Here is a 15,617-nt window from a genome sequence, read left to right on the forward strand (position 1 = left end):
TGAGGCTGTCTGCAAACACAATCCTCCTGTCTTAGCCTCCCAAATGCTGGGATTACAAGCGTGCACCACCAAACCCAGCTTCATTATCCTATGTTTTAACTGAGTAAAAAAATGTTCTTTCTACTAAAACATACTATCCTTGATTTTAGATTCTTTTAAAAATATTCTGTGCCACAGTCAAACTGATTTTTTTTTTTTTTTTTTTTTTTTTTTTTTTTGCGGGTCTGGGGATGGAACCCAGGGGCATTCGACCTCCGAGCTACACCCCCTGCCCTATTTTTTTTTTATTCCTTATTTTGAAACCGGGTCTCACTAAGTTGCAGAGGGCCTCATTAAGTAGCTGAGGCTGTCCACGAACCGCGATCTTCCGGTCTCAGCCTCCCAAATGCTGGGATTACAAGCCTGCGCCACCACGCCCGGCTTAAGCTGAGAGACTAATGTTTATTGGTGAATAATTAAATTTTCAATAATGGCCAGGCGTGGTGACACACTTGTAATTCCAGCATTTGGGAGGCTGAGACAGGGGGATCAGGGTTCGCAGACAGTCTAAGCTACCTTGTGAGGCCCTTTACAACTCAGTGAGACACTGTTTCAAAATAAAGAATAAAAATAGGACTGGAGGTGTAGTTTGGAGGTAGAATGCTCCTGGGTTCCATCCTCAGTACAGGAAAAAAAAATTATCAATAGTAGTTATGTTTCAGTATTTTTACTACATGTCAATATCATGTATGATTGACTGATTTTGGTACTGGGGATTAAACCCAGGGATACTTTACCACTCTACCTCTGAGCTATTCCCACAGCTTGCTTGCTTTATTTATTTATTTATTTATTTATTGGTGGTACTAGAGGTGGAACCCAGGGGCTTTCTACCTCCAGGCTATACTCCCAGACCTATTTTATATTTTATTTAGAAACAGGGTCTCACTAAGTTGTCGAGAGCCTCACTAAGTAGCTGAGGCTGGCTTTGAACCGGCGCGATCCTCCTGTCTCAGTCTCCCAAATGCTGGGATTACAAGTGTGTGCCAGCACGCCCAGCTCTATTTTATTTATTTGGAAACAAGGTTTCACTAAATTGATAAGAGGCTGGCTCTGAACCTACAATCCTCTTGTCTCTGCCTCTTAAGTACTGGGATTACATGCATGAGCTACTATACCTGGCCATGTATAAGATTTTGATAGGATAGGGACATTCCACCTCTGTGCTCTTTCCAAAGTCTACTATCCCCTGCTCTGTTCATGACATACTAAACACAGGCAGTTATGTAGAGGAAGCAGCATAAAGACAATTCTATGAGTATGTGGCAAGGTTCTGAGCCAGATGTACTATTACTTCATTTCATCCTCCTCAAAAGTAATCTATTACTAAAAATCTAAATAACATCTTACTTTACAGTGGGATAAATTCCTATGTCACAAACTGTCCCCATCTCATTACTGTATCTGCTTCTATTAATCAGTTATAACTTCTAAGTTTGTTTTTCTTTTTCCATGATAATAGGGAATTAAACCCAAGGGTGCTGTACTACTTAGATACAGCCTTTTTTACTTTAAGACAAAGTCTTACTAAATTGCCTAGGCTGGTCTTGAACTTGTAATCCTCCTGCCTCAATCTCCTGAGGCACCGGATTACAGATGTGCACCACTATGCCCAACTTCTAAGATGTGTGCTCTCTTTCTCTTTCCGTCCGTCTGTCTGTCTGTCTGTCTGTCTGTCTGTCTCTCTCTCTCTCTCTCTCTCTCTCTGCACCTTGGTACTGGGGATTCAATTCAGGGGCTTTCTACATCAGAGGTATACCGAACCCTTTATTATTTATTTATTTTATTTATTTATTTTGCGGTACTGGGGGCGGAACCCTGGGCATTCTACCTCCAATCTATGCCCCCCGGTCTATTTTTTATTCTTTATTTTTGAAACAGGGTCTCACTGATGTGCAAAGAACCTCACTAAGTAGCTAAAGCGGTCTATGATCCTCCTGTCTCAGTCTCTGAAATGCTGGGATTATAAGCATGTACCACCATACCTGGCTCCGTGTTTTAATTTGAAAAAGGATCTCGCCAAGTTGCTCAACGTGGCCTCAAACCTCTGATCTCCCTGTCTCAGCTTCTTAAGTACTGAGATTATAGGCATGTACCAAAACACTGTGCTCTGGCTTCTAATTTTCTTGATAGTATCTTTCTGAATTTGCATCCAGTTTATCTGTGACTCTATATATTCATTATAACCTAGTTAAAATAAGCAAATACTACCTTTCCAAGTATCAAGTCTGGAAGCCCTGATTTTTTCAGGAAAGCAGCAGCATCCGAAGCCAACACCCTTCCAGTACTGCCTGTATCAACCTGAGAAGACACAAACCATAAGCTTACAATAAAACACAAAGGCAAAATCATCTCCATTTATCTGCCTCCCATCCCCGGGATTTGGAAACTGGCTTTTTCAAGAAAGGAACAACAGGCTGGGATGTAGCTCAGTGGCAAAGCACTTGCTTTTGCAGGTGCAGTTTTCTGGGTTGGATCCCTGGTTCCAAAAAGACGAGGGGGGGGGAGGAGGGAGAGAGGGAGGGAGGGAGGGAGGGAGAGAGGGAGAGAGAGAGGGAGAGAGGGAGAGAGGGAGAGAGGGAAGGGGAGAGAGGAGAGAGAGAGAGAGAGAGAGAGAGGAGGAGGAGGAGGAGGAGGAGGAGGAGGAGGAGGAGGAGGAGGAGGAGGAGGAGGAGGAAAGGGAGGGAGGGAGGGAGGGAGGGAAAGAAAAGGAAGAAAGAAAGAAGGAAGGAAGGAAGGAGAGGGAGGGAAAGAGAGAAAGGAGGCAGGCAGGGAGGGAGGGAGGAGGAAGAAAGGAAGGAAGGAAGGACGGAATGGAGGGAGAATCCTTTGACTCAGGAGCATGAAGAAGTAGGGAATCATCTAGACGGCAATGGTAATTTGTAAGGGCTTTTTGTTGTTCTGTTGTTGTTTTTACCATGTTACTACAAAAATGAGAAAACTGAAGCTCGGAGGGAGTAAATTAGTGGAATTAGCACATTTCTTCTGACTCCAAATAATATGGTTGTCATTTAAATTCCAATAAACTTTAATGGCAATAGGAAGAAAAAGATAGCATTTCCTGAATAGGCCTTTTGACAAATGGGAATAACTGCATATGTTATCTGGCTCTTAAAATGGTTTCAGATCAACTTCTGCTTTTATAACTACTCTTAGGAACTACAATATTAAAAAAAAGAAAATCAAAGGAATATCAGCTCAGAAACCAACAATGATTCCATAATAAACTATATATATATATATAACCATATATATATATATAAACCATATATATATATATATATATATATATATATATATATATATATATATAAACCATATATATATATGGGGTGGGTGGGTTCCTAGAAACCCTTCTACCTCTGGGCTACACTCCCAGACCTATTTTATACTTTTTTCTTATTTGAAACAGGGTCTCTTAAGCCAGAGCGTCTGGCTTCAAACCTGCGCAATCTTCCTGTCTCCGCCTCCTAAGCGTGGGGATTACAAGCGTGCGCCACCACGCCCGGCAGTATAAAACATTTTTAAAACTGTTAAAAGCTGGGTGTGGTAGTGCACGCCTGTAATCCCAGTACCTGGGAGGCTGAGCAGAGGGATCACAACCAGTCTCAGCTACTTAGTGAGGCCTTCTGCAAATTAGTAAGACCTTGTTTGAAAATAAAGAATAAAAAATAAGGCTGAGAGTATACCTCAGAGGTAGAATGCCCCTGGGTTCAATACATACATACATACATACATACATACATACATACATACATACGCAAGCAGGCTAGGTGTGGTGGCACAGGTTTGTAATCCCAGAATTTGGGAGGCGGAGACCAGAGGATTGCGGTTTGAGGACAGCCTCAGCTACTAGCAAGGCCCTTCACAACTCAGTGAGACTGTTTCAATAACTAAAAAGATTAAAAAAGAGGGCTGGGGTGTAGCTCAGAGGTACAATGCCCCTGGGTTCCACCCCCAGTACTGCATAAATAAATAAATAAATCTGTTAAATTCCACCAGGCATGGTGGTACACACCTGTAATCCCAATACTTGGGAGACTGAGACAGGAAGATCCCAGATTTGAAGCCAGCCTCAGCAACTTAGTGAAGCTGTCTAGCAAAACTGTCTCAAAATAAAAATAGAGAGCCGGGCATAGTGGCGCACACTCATAATCCCAGCATCTGGGAGGCTGAGACAGGAGGATCATGGTTCGTGGACAGCCTCAGCTACTTAGTGAGGCCCTTTACAACTCAGTAAGACCCTGTTTCAAAATAAAGAATAAAAAATAGGGCTGAGAGTATAGCTCAAAGTTAGAATATCCCTGGGTTCCATCCCCAGTACCACAAAAATAAACAAACAAGTAAATAAATACAAAAATAAAAATAGGGCTGGGAGTATAGCTCAGAGGTAGGATGCGCCTGAGTTGAATCCCCAACACATGCACACATGCAAAAAAAAGGCTGTTAAATTCCTAAAGCACGTTAAGGAAACATTATTTTAACTGATAGGGACTTTCCTTTAAGATAGAATGAGGTCACAAACAACAGAAAATTTTAAAAACTTCCCAATGACTGTCATTTTTGTAAATAATCCCTAAAATTCTACTTTGTAAATCTGAAAGTCAATTTTTAAAAGTCATTCATTATACTAGGACAGATGAAATAGCTATATTTCCAGTTTATTTAAAAGATTAAGTTTACTATAAACATATACAAAGTATTCTAGACATTTCAATACTAGGAACAAAGAAGCAAAAAAAAAAAAAAACCCTTTCAAGTGCGAAAACATGGGATAAATCAGGCACTCAGCAAAAAAGAAAAACTGCCTATCCTTCAAATCTAGATAGGGGAAGAAGTATAGAAAAGGACCAGGGAAACTGCCTCTAGAATTCTCCAGAACTACTTCTCTTTGCCTATTCCCTAATCAGGGCAGAAGACTACTCACACCCAGTATAATTTAAATATAAAGGCACTCAGAGGGGACACTGATCAAACTCGTTAAATAGTTATGCACTGTATCCAATAAAGAATTTTACTATCGTCCATTCTTTTAATTACCATAATAAATTAAAAACAGTCTACAACTGGGCATGGTGATACACGCTGGTAATCTCAGCATTTGGGAGGCTGAAACAGGAGAATCCTGGTTCAGGGACAGCCTCAACAACTTAGTGAGGTCCTCTGCAACTCAGTGAGATCCTGTTTCAAAATAATGAATAAGCCGGGCGTGGTGGTGCATGCTTGTAAACCCCCCCCCCCTTTGGGAGGCAGAGACAGGAGGATAGTGCAGGCTTAAAGCCAGCCGCGCTGGTTTAAGATACCCTGTTTCCAATTTAAAAATATAAAATGGGTCTGGCAGTGTAGGCCGGAGGTAGAAGGGTTTCCAAGAACCCCAGTACCACCAAAAAATTAAAATAAAAAAAGGAATAAAAAATAGAGCTAGGAGTTAGCTCATAGGTAGAATGCCCCTGGGTTCCATCCCCAGTACTGCAAAAACAAAACAAATCTAAAATATGTGTCTTCAATAAAGATAGTATTAGAGCCTTGTGCAAAGAACTTTGAATTATTAAAACTTTAGCAACTTTGGGGTAAAGACTTCAAAGCTGACACCATTCAGACAGTTTTCAGACTGTACTGATAGTCTGTCAGGATTTCCAGGATTCCTTTCAGTCCAGAAGCAGGTGTACTTCACTAAAGCAGATTCCTGACCCAAGAGCCAGCCAAAACAGTATTATACAGAGCTGAATGATTATACAGAATTATACCAGGCTGAATGTTGAAGAAAATTTAATTACATATACATATATATATATATATATATATATTTTTTTTTTTTTTTTTTTTAGGTGCTGGGAATTGAACCCAGGGCCTCCCACAAGCTAAACACACAATCTACTAAGTTACATCTCCAGTCCTCTGCTGGTATTTTTATTTTTGTTTGCTTGTGTTTGTGTTTTTTTTTTTTTTTTTTTTTTTGTGGTACCAGGGATTGAGCCTTGGGGCAATATACATCTAAGCTACACTCCCAGCACTTTTTAAAAAATTTTTTTTGAAACAGGGTCTCTCTAAGCTTCCGAGGGTCTGACTAAATTACTGAGGCTGGCTTTGAACCTGCAATTTTCCTCTATCAGCCTCCCAAATACTGGGATTACAGGCCTGAGCCACTACCCATGGCTAATGTTCTATTTTCTAATGGGTATGTGAAGAAACCTATTCTTTTTCTTCTTACACTATTTCAACCCTCAATTTAGTAGGCTCTGCTTTTTGTAAACTTGAATCAAAGTATTAATTTGATTCTAATTTATATATGTTTCTCAGATACCATTTGATTTTTTGTTAGAAACAAATACTTTTGCTGAATATCTTTATTGTATATAGTAATAGTTATTACAAAGATTCAACAACAATTTATCCTGCTTTTCTAGGAATATAATTGGATAAATCAATCGTGTAAAACTAAGCCATATTTGAGAACGATTCCCTTTTATTTTGATAGAACAAATTACTATTAAAGAACACTGACTTTACATTGGAGCCAATACCTATAAATCCCTTCCAAGAAACCTGGCCTACTGTCTGGTTTATGAAGTCCCAACCACACAAGCAGTAAAGCAAGGTCACATACCAGCAGGCTAGGAACCTTAGCATGTCTGGGAAACCTCAAGATGTGATAAGTTCACTCTAATTTATATGCAGTGCTGGTGAAATATGGCAGAGAGAACATTTAAATTTTAGATCCTAATTTTAAGATAGATGAACAAGCTGGGCGTGGTGGCACACGCTTGTAATTCCCGCACTTGGGAGATGGAGGCAGGAGGATTGCGCAGGTTCGAAGCCAGCTGAGCTGGCTTAAGAGACCCTGTTTCCAAATAAAAATATAAAAAATGGGTCTGGGAGTGTAGCCCAGAGGTAGAAGGGCCCGGAGGTAGAAGGAACTCCAGTACCACCACCACCCCCCAAAAAGATAAATGAACAAATAATACAGGTTTTTAAAAGTATACTTAAGCTAGGCATAGTGGTGCATGCCTGTAATCCCATTACTTGGGAAGTTAAGACAGGAGGATCGCAGGTTTGAAACTGGTCTCAGAAACTTAGTGAGGCTCTCAGCAACTTTGCAAAATCCATGTTTTCAAATAAAAGATAAAATAGGGCTGAAAGGTGCAGCCTAAAGATAGAAGGTCCCTGGGTTCTATCCCTAATACCACAAAACAAACAAACAAACACCAAAGTATAATTAAGCTGGGCATGTTACACTTGGGAGGCTGAGGCAAGAGAATCAGTTGAGCCCAAGATTTGAACTCAGGACAATCTGGCAATACAGTAAGACCCCAGCTCTTAAAATAATAAGTACTTAAAAATAATAAGATTCTAAGTTTTCAGGCAGAAATTAATTCTCTAACCTTAAAAGTTGCTAAATAAATAGTCTATCACTCCAGATCTACAAGTCAAAACCAAAGAGTCATGTGGGAGTGGTGGCACATGCTTGTAATCCCAGCATTTGGGAGGCTGAGACAGGAGGATCGTGGTTAGCAGCCAGCCTCAGCTACTTAGTGAGGTCCTTTGCAACTTAGTGAGATCCTGTTTCAAAATAAAGAATAAAAAATAGGCTAGGGGTATAGTTTGGAGGTAGAATGCCCCTGGGGTCTATCCCCACCACTGCGAACACACACACACACACACACACACACACACACACACACACACACACACACGAGGCCTGTAATATTTTCTGTAACTACGTAGATAACCAGGCCAAGTATAAGAACAGTCTTTTCTGTGATAATTATTACAAGGCAAGGAGGCTTTTAAGAAAAATGATCTAATACATGGAAATGGGCAAATGAGATTGTCTATAACCGCAGGAAATTATCTGATCTGTAGTGTGCACCCTTCATTTAACTTTCTACTTAAAAGACTATGTTATAGAAAATTCTTAACAATGCAATTGATTCCTATCCATACCAATGGTAGAGTATAAATCTCTGTAATTCATATTTTCATTTTTATACTCGCCTGGTTTCCCCAGTAATTAATGAGCTCAATAAAATTCTGACTCTTCTTTCTTCTTCTTTGTTTAAACTTTTTTCTCATGATCCTCAGGATTGAAATCAAGTCTTTGTGCATGCTAGTTTGCTCTACCACTGAGTTACACCCTCAGCCCCTATGCTCATTTTAGAATTATATGAGAGCTGTGGTTTTCAGCTAGTAAAAAAATATACTTGTATGAGTGTGTAGGCTGGGGATTAAACTCAGGGACATTCTATCTCTGAGCTACACCCCCTGCCCTCCCCTTTTTAAAAATATTTTTGTTTTGAAGCAGGGTCTTACTAGGTTGCTGAGAGCCTCACTACTTTGCTGAGGTTGTCCTTGAACCTGTGATCCTTCTGTTTCAGCCACGAAGTACTGGGATTACAGGCATGCACCACCACGCCCAGGTAAAAATTACACCTTAATAAATCTTAAAAACAGAATAAAGGGAGCCAGGCACGGTAGCGTATGCTTGTAATCCCAGCATTTGGGAGGCTAAGACAAGAGGATAGAGGTTCGCAGCCAGCCTCAGCTACTTAGTGAGGCCCTTCACAACTCAGTGAGACCCTGTTTCAAAATAAAAAATAGGGCTAGGGGTACAGCTCAGAAGTGAAATGCCCCTGGGTTCCATCCCCATTACTGGGGGGAAAAAAAGCATAAAGGTAATTTCTACTTGGCTTATAAATTAATTTGAATACTTACATCTGAATGAATATATTGAACAGTGTATAGATTTTTTTTGGGGGGGGGTGGTACTGGGGTTCCTGAAAGCCCTTCTACCTCCAGGCTACACTCCCAGACCCATTTTTACATTTTTATTTGGAAACAGGGTCTCCTAAGCCAGCGCACGCGGCTTCGAACCTGCACAATCCTCCTGTTTCTGCCTCCCAAGCACGGGGATTACAAGCGTGCGCCACCACGCCCGGCCTGTATAGATTTTTTTAACATAGACATATATTTAAGATAATTGTCTTTTTTTTTCTTTTTCTTTTTTTTTTTTTTTTTTTTTGATGGTACTGGGGGTGGAACCCAGAGGCTTCCTACCTCTGGGCTATACTCCCAGACCTATTTTATATTTTATTTGGAAACAGGGTCTAAGTTGCTGAGAGCCTCACTAAGTAGCTGAGGCTGGCTTTGAACCTGCACAATCCTCCTGTCTCAGCCTCCCAAGCTCCGGGATTACAAGCATGCACCACCACGCCCGGCTTAAGTTATCTTAATTATTATCTTCCTTTCACTTTTCTGGGGACTTGCTAGAAGCATTATGTACTCAAAGTTGGAGGCTAAACAACAAGAAGTTAAAAACAAGACATGTCAAATTTATCCAGCTGTTAATCTACATGCCTACAATGCACAGTATATATTATGTTCATTCTGGGAAAACAAGGAAACAAAAATCTTACCTGTCTATAGTATTTTTCATATACAGGATTCCCACTTGATAACTAGAATAAAAAAATAATAATAATTATATTCTATCCAATAACTCCTATTAACATATTCAGCACTCACTCAAAAGATAATTGAGAAACAAAGAGTAAGAAAAAAGCATTTCTGATTTCAAGAAATTAGGTTTTGTTTCTTCCTGAGGGGAGTGGGGCAAAAGAGGGAATGAATATGGGGGCCTGAGACAGAATGATTATAGATTTGAGGGCAACAGAAGATAACTTAGAGAAACTTGGCCTCAAAATAAATTTTTATTTTATTTTATTTTATTTATTTATTTATTTATTTTTTTTTTTTTTTTTGGTGGTACTGGGGTTCCTGGAAGCCCTTCTACCTCCGGGCTACACTCCCAGACCTATTTTTACATTTTTATTTGGAAACAGGGTCTCCTAAGCCAGCGCGCGGGGCTAGCTTCGAACCTGCGCGATCCTCCTGTTTCTGCCTCCCAAGCGCGGGGATTACAAGCGTGCGCCACCACGCCCGGCTCAAAATAAATTTTTAAAAAGGGATAGGGAACCAGGCGTGGTGGTGCATACTTGTAATCCCAGCATTCGGGAGGCTGAGATAGAAGGATTGCAGTTTGCGGACAAACTCACTACTTAGTGAGGTTCTTTGCAACTCAGTGAGACCCTGTTTCAAAAAAAAAAAAAGAATAAAAAATAGGGATGGGGGTATAGCTGGAAGGTAGAATGCTCCTGGGTTCTATTCCTAGTACCACAAAATAAATAATAAATAAATAAAAATTAAAAGGGATAGGGTTATAACTCAGTGATAGAATTGTGAGGCCCTCTGCAATTCAGTGAGACCCAGTTTCAAAATAAAGAATAAAAAATAGGGCAGGAGGTGTAGCTCGGAGGTCGAATGCCCCTGGGTTCCACCCCCAGACCTGCAAAAGAAAAAAAAAAAAAAAAGAAAAAAAGAAAAAAAAAAGAAATGGGCAACTGAAATGAATAGACATTTCACAAAAGAAGATACAAATGGCCAATAGATACATGAAAAGATGTTCAACATCACTAGCCATCAGGGAGATGCAAATCAAAACTACGCTGAGATTCCATTTAACCCCAATCAGAGTGGCAAACATAAAGAAATCAAACAACAATTGCTGGTGAGGATGTGGAGAAAGAGGAACTCTTTTACACTGTTGATGGGAGTGCAAAGTAGTTCAGCCACTATGGAGATCAGTATGGAGATTCCTTAGAAAACTGGGAATAGATCCACCATTTGATCTGGCTATACCACTCCTGGGTATCCCTCCAAAGGGGTTGAAATCAGAGAACTATGTTAACATATGCATACCCATGTCAGCACAGTTTGTAATAGCCAAAATATGGAACCAACCTAGATCTACATCAACAGATGAATGGATTGCAAAATTATGGGAAATGCACACAATGGAATTCTATTCAGCTATAAAGAAAAATAAAATGATAGCATTTGCAATAAGATAGAAGGTACTAGAGAACATTATGTTAAGTGAGATTAGTCAAGCACAGAAAGAGAAGGGACATATGTTTTCTCTAATATGTTCAAGCTAGGGAGTAGTGGTAATACCAGAGGGATTCCAGATGATGGAGGGGAAATCTCAGCAAACCTTGAAAGGAAGGATAGGAGAGGAAGAAAGCTGAGGTTGTTCAATGGAGGAGCTACATACGAATATGTGTAATAGCATAAATACAACATGATTAACCTGGACACTCTCTATGGGGGGGGAGGAGAGGAGGGGGAAGGGCATGAAGTACAATGTAAATGTACACCACTCTCAATATGTTCCACTTATAAAAAATAAAAATAAAATAAAATAATAGGGCTGGGGGTGTACCTAAGAGGCAGAATGCCCCTGGTTCCATCCCCAGTAACACACACACACACACACACACACACACACACACACACACACACAAATACACACACACATATATGCATACAGCTGGGGGTATGAGGGTATTAGCTCTGGATTTATAAAGTGTTTTTCTTCACCTTCTTTTTTTCTCAGGACTGGTGATGGAATCCAGGAAGATTCTACCTCCAAGCTTTATCTCAAGCTTAGAGATAAGATAATAAAAAAGGTTTTTTTTTTATTCTTTTTTTTTGAAACAGGATCTCACTGAGTTGGAAAGGGCCTCACTAAGTAGCTGAGGCTGACCTTGAACCATGATCTTCCTGTCTCAGCCTCCCAAATACTGGGATTACAAGCGTATGTCACAGCCTGGCTTCAGCTGGAAACCCTTAATCAAAGATTTAAGTCAAATTAATAAAGCTAAAAAAACCCCAAGCTTTCAAACCTAGCAAACACTAATTTTTATAAACATAGTTTGTTGAGATATTGATATGTATACTTTAAAACCAAGAAAAAAACTGAACAAATTAAGTGATAAAAGCTCAAATAGCACAGAAGATTTAATTTTGAAATTCTATAGTTAAACTTTAGATTTGGAATGAATTATAGGAGGTCCATTAAGAGTCTTTTTTTTTTTTTTTTTTTGGTGGTACTGAGGGTGGAAACCAGAGGCTTTCTACCTCCGTGCTATACTCCCAGACCTTTTTAAATTTTGAAACAGGGTCACACTAAGTTGCTGAGAGCCTCACTAAGTAGCTGAGGCTGGCTTCGAACCTGTGCAATCCTCCTGTCTCAGCCTCCCAAGCGCGGGGATTACAAGCATGCGCCACCATGCCCAACTCTAAGAGTCTTATTTTTAACTAGATAAATTTTTATTCTGTACTGGAAAGGAATAAAATTGATGGCCTACAATTCTGTAGCTTTTAAATTTGATGGGACATGTAAAATAATCATAAATGAGAAAAACAAAAATATTTGCCTATAAAAATGCCTTTGATAGAGGCAAAAAGACACCACCTGTAAAAATACTGGAACTAATAAGTTTGTAATTTTCAGAATTTAAAAAAAAAAAAAAAACAGAACTGCCAGGCATGGTGGTGCATACTCGTAATCCCAGCACTTGGGAGGCTAAGATAGGAGGATGCCACAGGTTCAAAGACAGCCTCAGTTACAAGGCCGGTGCTGGGGCCTCCGAGGCCAGGATCGGAGCTAGCTGAGGGGTTAGGCCAGTGTCGGGGCCAGTGAGACCAGAACTGGGGCCTCCCATGAGGCAAGGCCGCTGCTTGAGCCAGCGAGGTCTGGATCAGTTCACCGGGTAGCCAGGCCACAAATGGGGCCGTCAAGAGTGGGATCGGTATTTGCAACACAGCATGCACAGAGAAATATCGCAGAAAATTAAAACCAGATGCTTCCCCTAATCAGCAATAACTAGGAGGAAAGGGGCAACAGGAAGTGGTCGAGCTATAGAAAGGGCCCTATAGTGAAGCAATTAAGGTGACCAATCAGAGGGTATGGAATAGGGGAGGATGGAGCCTCTTTAAAAAGCAGGAGGTACATAAACATATGTATCAAAGTTAATCACCAAACAAGCATGGGATCTAGGGAGGGGGAGGGAATGGGATGGGGACTGGATGAGGGCTAATAGGATGATGTGTGCTTGTATATCCTCTCAAGTCTTATATTCCAATGTGATGTATGATTACAATGCACCAATAAAAATAAATTAAAAAAATAAATAAATAATTTCCAAAAAATATACATACATACATATATATATGTATGTATGTGTGTATATAGGTCTGGGAGTGTGACCTGTAGGTCGAAGGGTTTTTCCAGGAACCCCAGTACCACCGGAAAAAAAAAAAAAAAATGTATGACTAAAATTCACCAATAAAAATTAAAAAAAAAAAAAAGACAGCCTCAGTTACTTAAAGAGGCTCTCAGCAACTTAGTGAGACCCTGTTTCCAAATAAAGTATAAAATAGGTCTGGGAGTATAGCCCGGAGGTAGAAAAGCCCCTGGGTGCTGGGCATGGTGGCGCATGCTTGTAATCCCTGAGCTTGGGAGGTGGAGACAAGAGGATCGCGCTAGTTTGAAGCCAGAAGCCAGCCTCGCTGGCTTAAGAGACCCTGTTTCCAAATAAAAATATAAAATAGGTCTGGGAGTGCAGCCCGGAGAAGGGCTTCCAGGAACCCCAGTACCACCAAAAAAAAAAAAAAAAAAAAAAATTTAGAAAACTCCCCTTTTAGCAGATTTTTTCCTAACTAGGTACATAGCAGCACATTGGCAATATTACTGATCACAGAGCACAGTTACTGTAAGGTTTAACAACCACAAAGTATAAATTGCAACTCTGATCTTCATGTCTCATCCTTCCATGTACTGGAATTATAGGCTTATAGCACCATGCTGGGCTGACATGATTTTTTTATATATAGAAAACCTTAAAGATTCCACAAGAAAACTGTTAGAACTAATAAGCAAATTCAAGTAAGGTGCAGATTACAAAATCAACCATGAAAAGTCAGTTGCATTTCTGCATACCAGCAATAGACAATTTGAAATGGACATTTTAAAAACCTATTTATAATATCATCACAAAAGTAAAATACTTAAGAATAAATTTAAGTCATGAAAGACTTAATACTGGTGAAGGAAAATGAAAGGCATGAATGAAAAGAAACACAAACCATGAGCCGGGTGTGGTGGCACACGCTTGTAATCCCAGCATTCGGGAAGGCTGAGACCTGGAGGATCACGGTTCGCGGACAGCCTCAGCTACTTAGTGAGGCCCTCTGCAACTCAGTGAGACCCGGTTTCAAAATAAAGAATAAAAAGTATGGCAGGGGATTAGCTCGGAGGTCAAATGCCCCTGGCTTCCATCCCCAAACCCGCAAAAAAAAAAAAAAAAAAAAAAAAGAAACACAAATCATGTTCATTTGTTAAAGTCTTAATATTATTAAGATGACTATGGGTACCCAAAGTAATCTACACATTCAATACAATACTGGGATTACAAGCATACACCACCACACCCAGCTAAGATCTACAAATTGTACGTGTACAGTATTAACTATATGCACAGTGTTAAACAGTAGATCTCCAGAACTTTTTCATCTTGCATGGAAACCACATCCTCTCATCTTTTCCCTCCCCAGCCACTGGCAACCACCACTGTATTTTTGCTTCTCTAAGTTTGGAATATAAGTGGAATCCTACAGAATTTGTCCATCTATAACTGATTTATTTCACTTACGTTAATGTCTTCATGCTATAGCATATGATAAAGTTTTCTTCTTTTTAATGGCTGAAATATTTATGGTATGTATATACATACAATGTATGTGTGTGTATATATATATATATATATATATATATATTTTTTTTTTTTTTTGGGGTGGTGGTGGTACTGGGAGTGGAACCCAGGGGCTTTTTTCTACCTCCGGGCTATACTCCCAGCCCTATTTTATATTTTATTCGGAAACAGGGTCTCACTAAGTTGCTGAGAGCCTCACTTAAGTAGCTGAGGCTGACTTCGAACCTGTGCGATCCTCCTGTCTCAGACACCAAAGCAGTGGGATTACAAGCGTGCGCCACCACGCCCGGCTCTATATCATATTTTTAAAAACCTATCACTAGTCGGGCGTGGTGGCGCACGCCTGTAATCCCAGCATTTGGGAGGCTGAGATGAGACACTGTTTCAAAATAAAGAATAAAAAATAGGGCTGGAGGTGTAGCTCGGAGGTAGAATCCTCCTGGGTTCCATCCCCAGTATGGCAAAAAAAAAAAAAAAAAAAAAAATCCTATCACACACCAACAGCCATTTAGATTATTTACAGTTTGGCTAATGTAAATAATGCAGTAGCAAATGTATAACTACACATATCTCTTTAAGAATCTGATTTTAAAAATACCCAAGGGTGGGTGTGGTGGCTCACGCATGTAATCCCAGTACTTGGGAGGCTGAGACAGGAGAATCACAAGTTTGAAACCAGCCTCATCTACTCAGTGAGGCTCTCAGCAACTTAGTGAGACCCTGTTTCCAAATAAAATTGAAAATAGCCAGGCATGGTGGCACACACTTGTAATCCTCGTGCTTCGGAGGCTGACAAAGGAGAATCGCACAGGTTCGAAGCCAGCCTCAGCTACTTAGTGAGGCTCTAAGCAACTTAGTGAGACCCTGCTTCCAAATAAAATATAAAATAGGTCTGGGAGTATAGCCCAAAGGTAGAAAGCCTCTGAGTTCCACCCCTAGTACCACAAAAATAAATAAAATAAAAAA

The 15,617-nt window shown here is 40.1% G+C and overlaps 1 protein-coding gene across 3 annotated transcripts in view; it reads right to left on the reverse strand.

The window, feature by feature from the left end:
• EPS15 (epidermal growth factor receptor pathway substrate 15) overlaps nucleotides 1-15,617 on the reverse strand; it is a gene marked incomplete at both ends in the record, with an annotated part of 144,465 nt that overhangs the window by 107,532 nt on the left and 21,316 nt on the right. For all 3 annotated transcript variants that reach the window (XM_080690749.1, XM_080690748.1, XM_080690747.1), the window contains 2 exons: nucleotides 2,251-2,340; nucleotides 9,453-9,494. In XM_080690749.1, coding sequence (XP_080546875.1) covers nucleotides 2,251-2,340; nucleotides 9,453-9,494 — 132 coding nt within the window. The remainder of the gene's footprint in view (nucleotides 1-2,250; nucleotides 2,341-9,452; nucleotides 9,495-15,617) is intronic.

This window comes from Muscardinus avellanarius (genome assembly GCF_963383645.1).
Source record: "Muscardinus avellanarius genome assembly, chromosome: 3".
NCBI classification, from domain to species: domain Eukaryota; kingdom Metazoa; phylum Chordata; class Mammalia; order Rodentia; family Gliridae; genus Muscardinus; species Muscardinus avellanarius.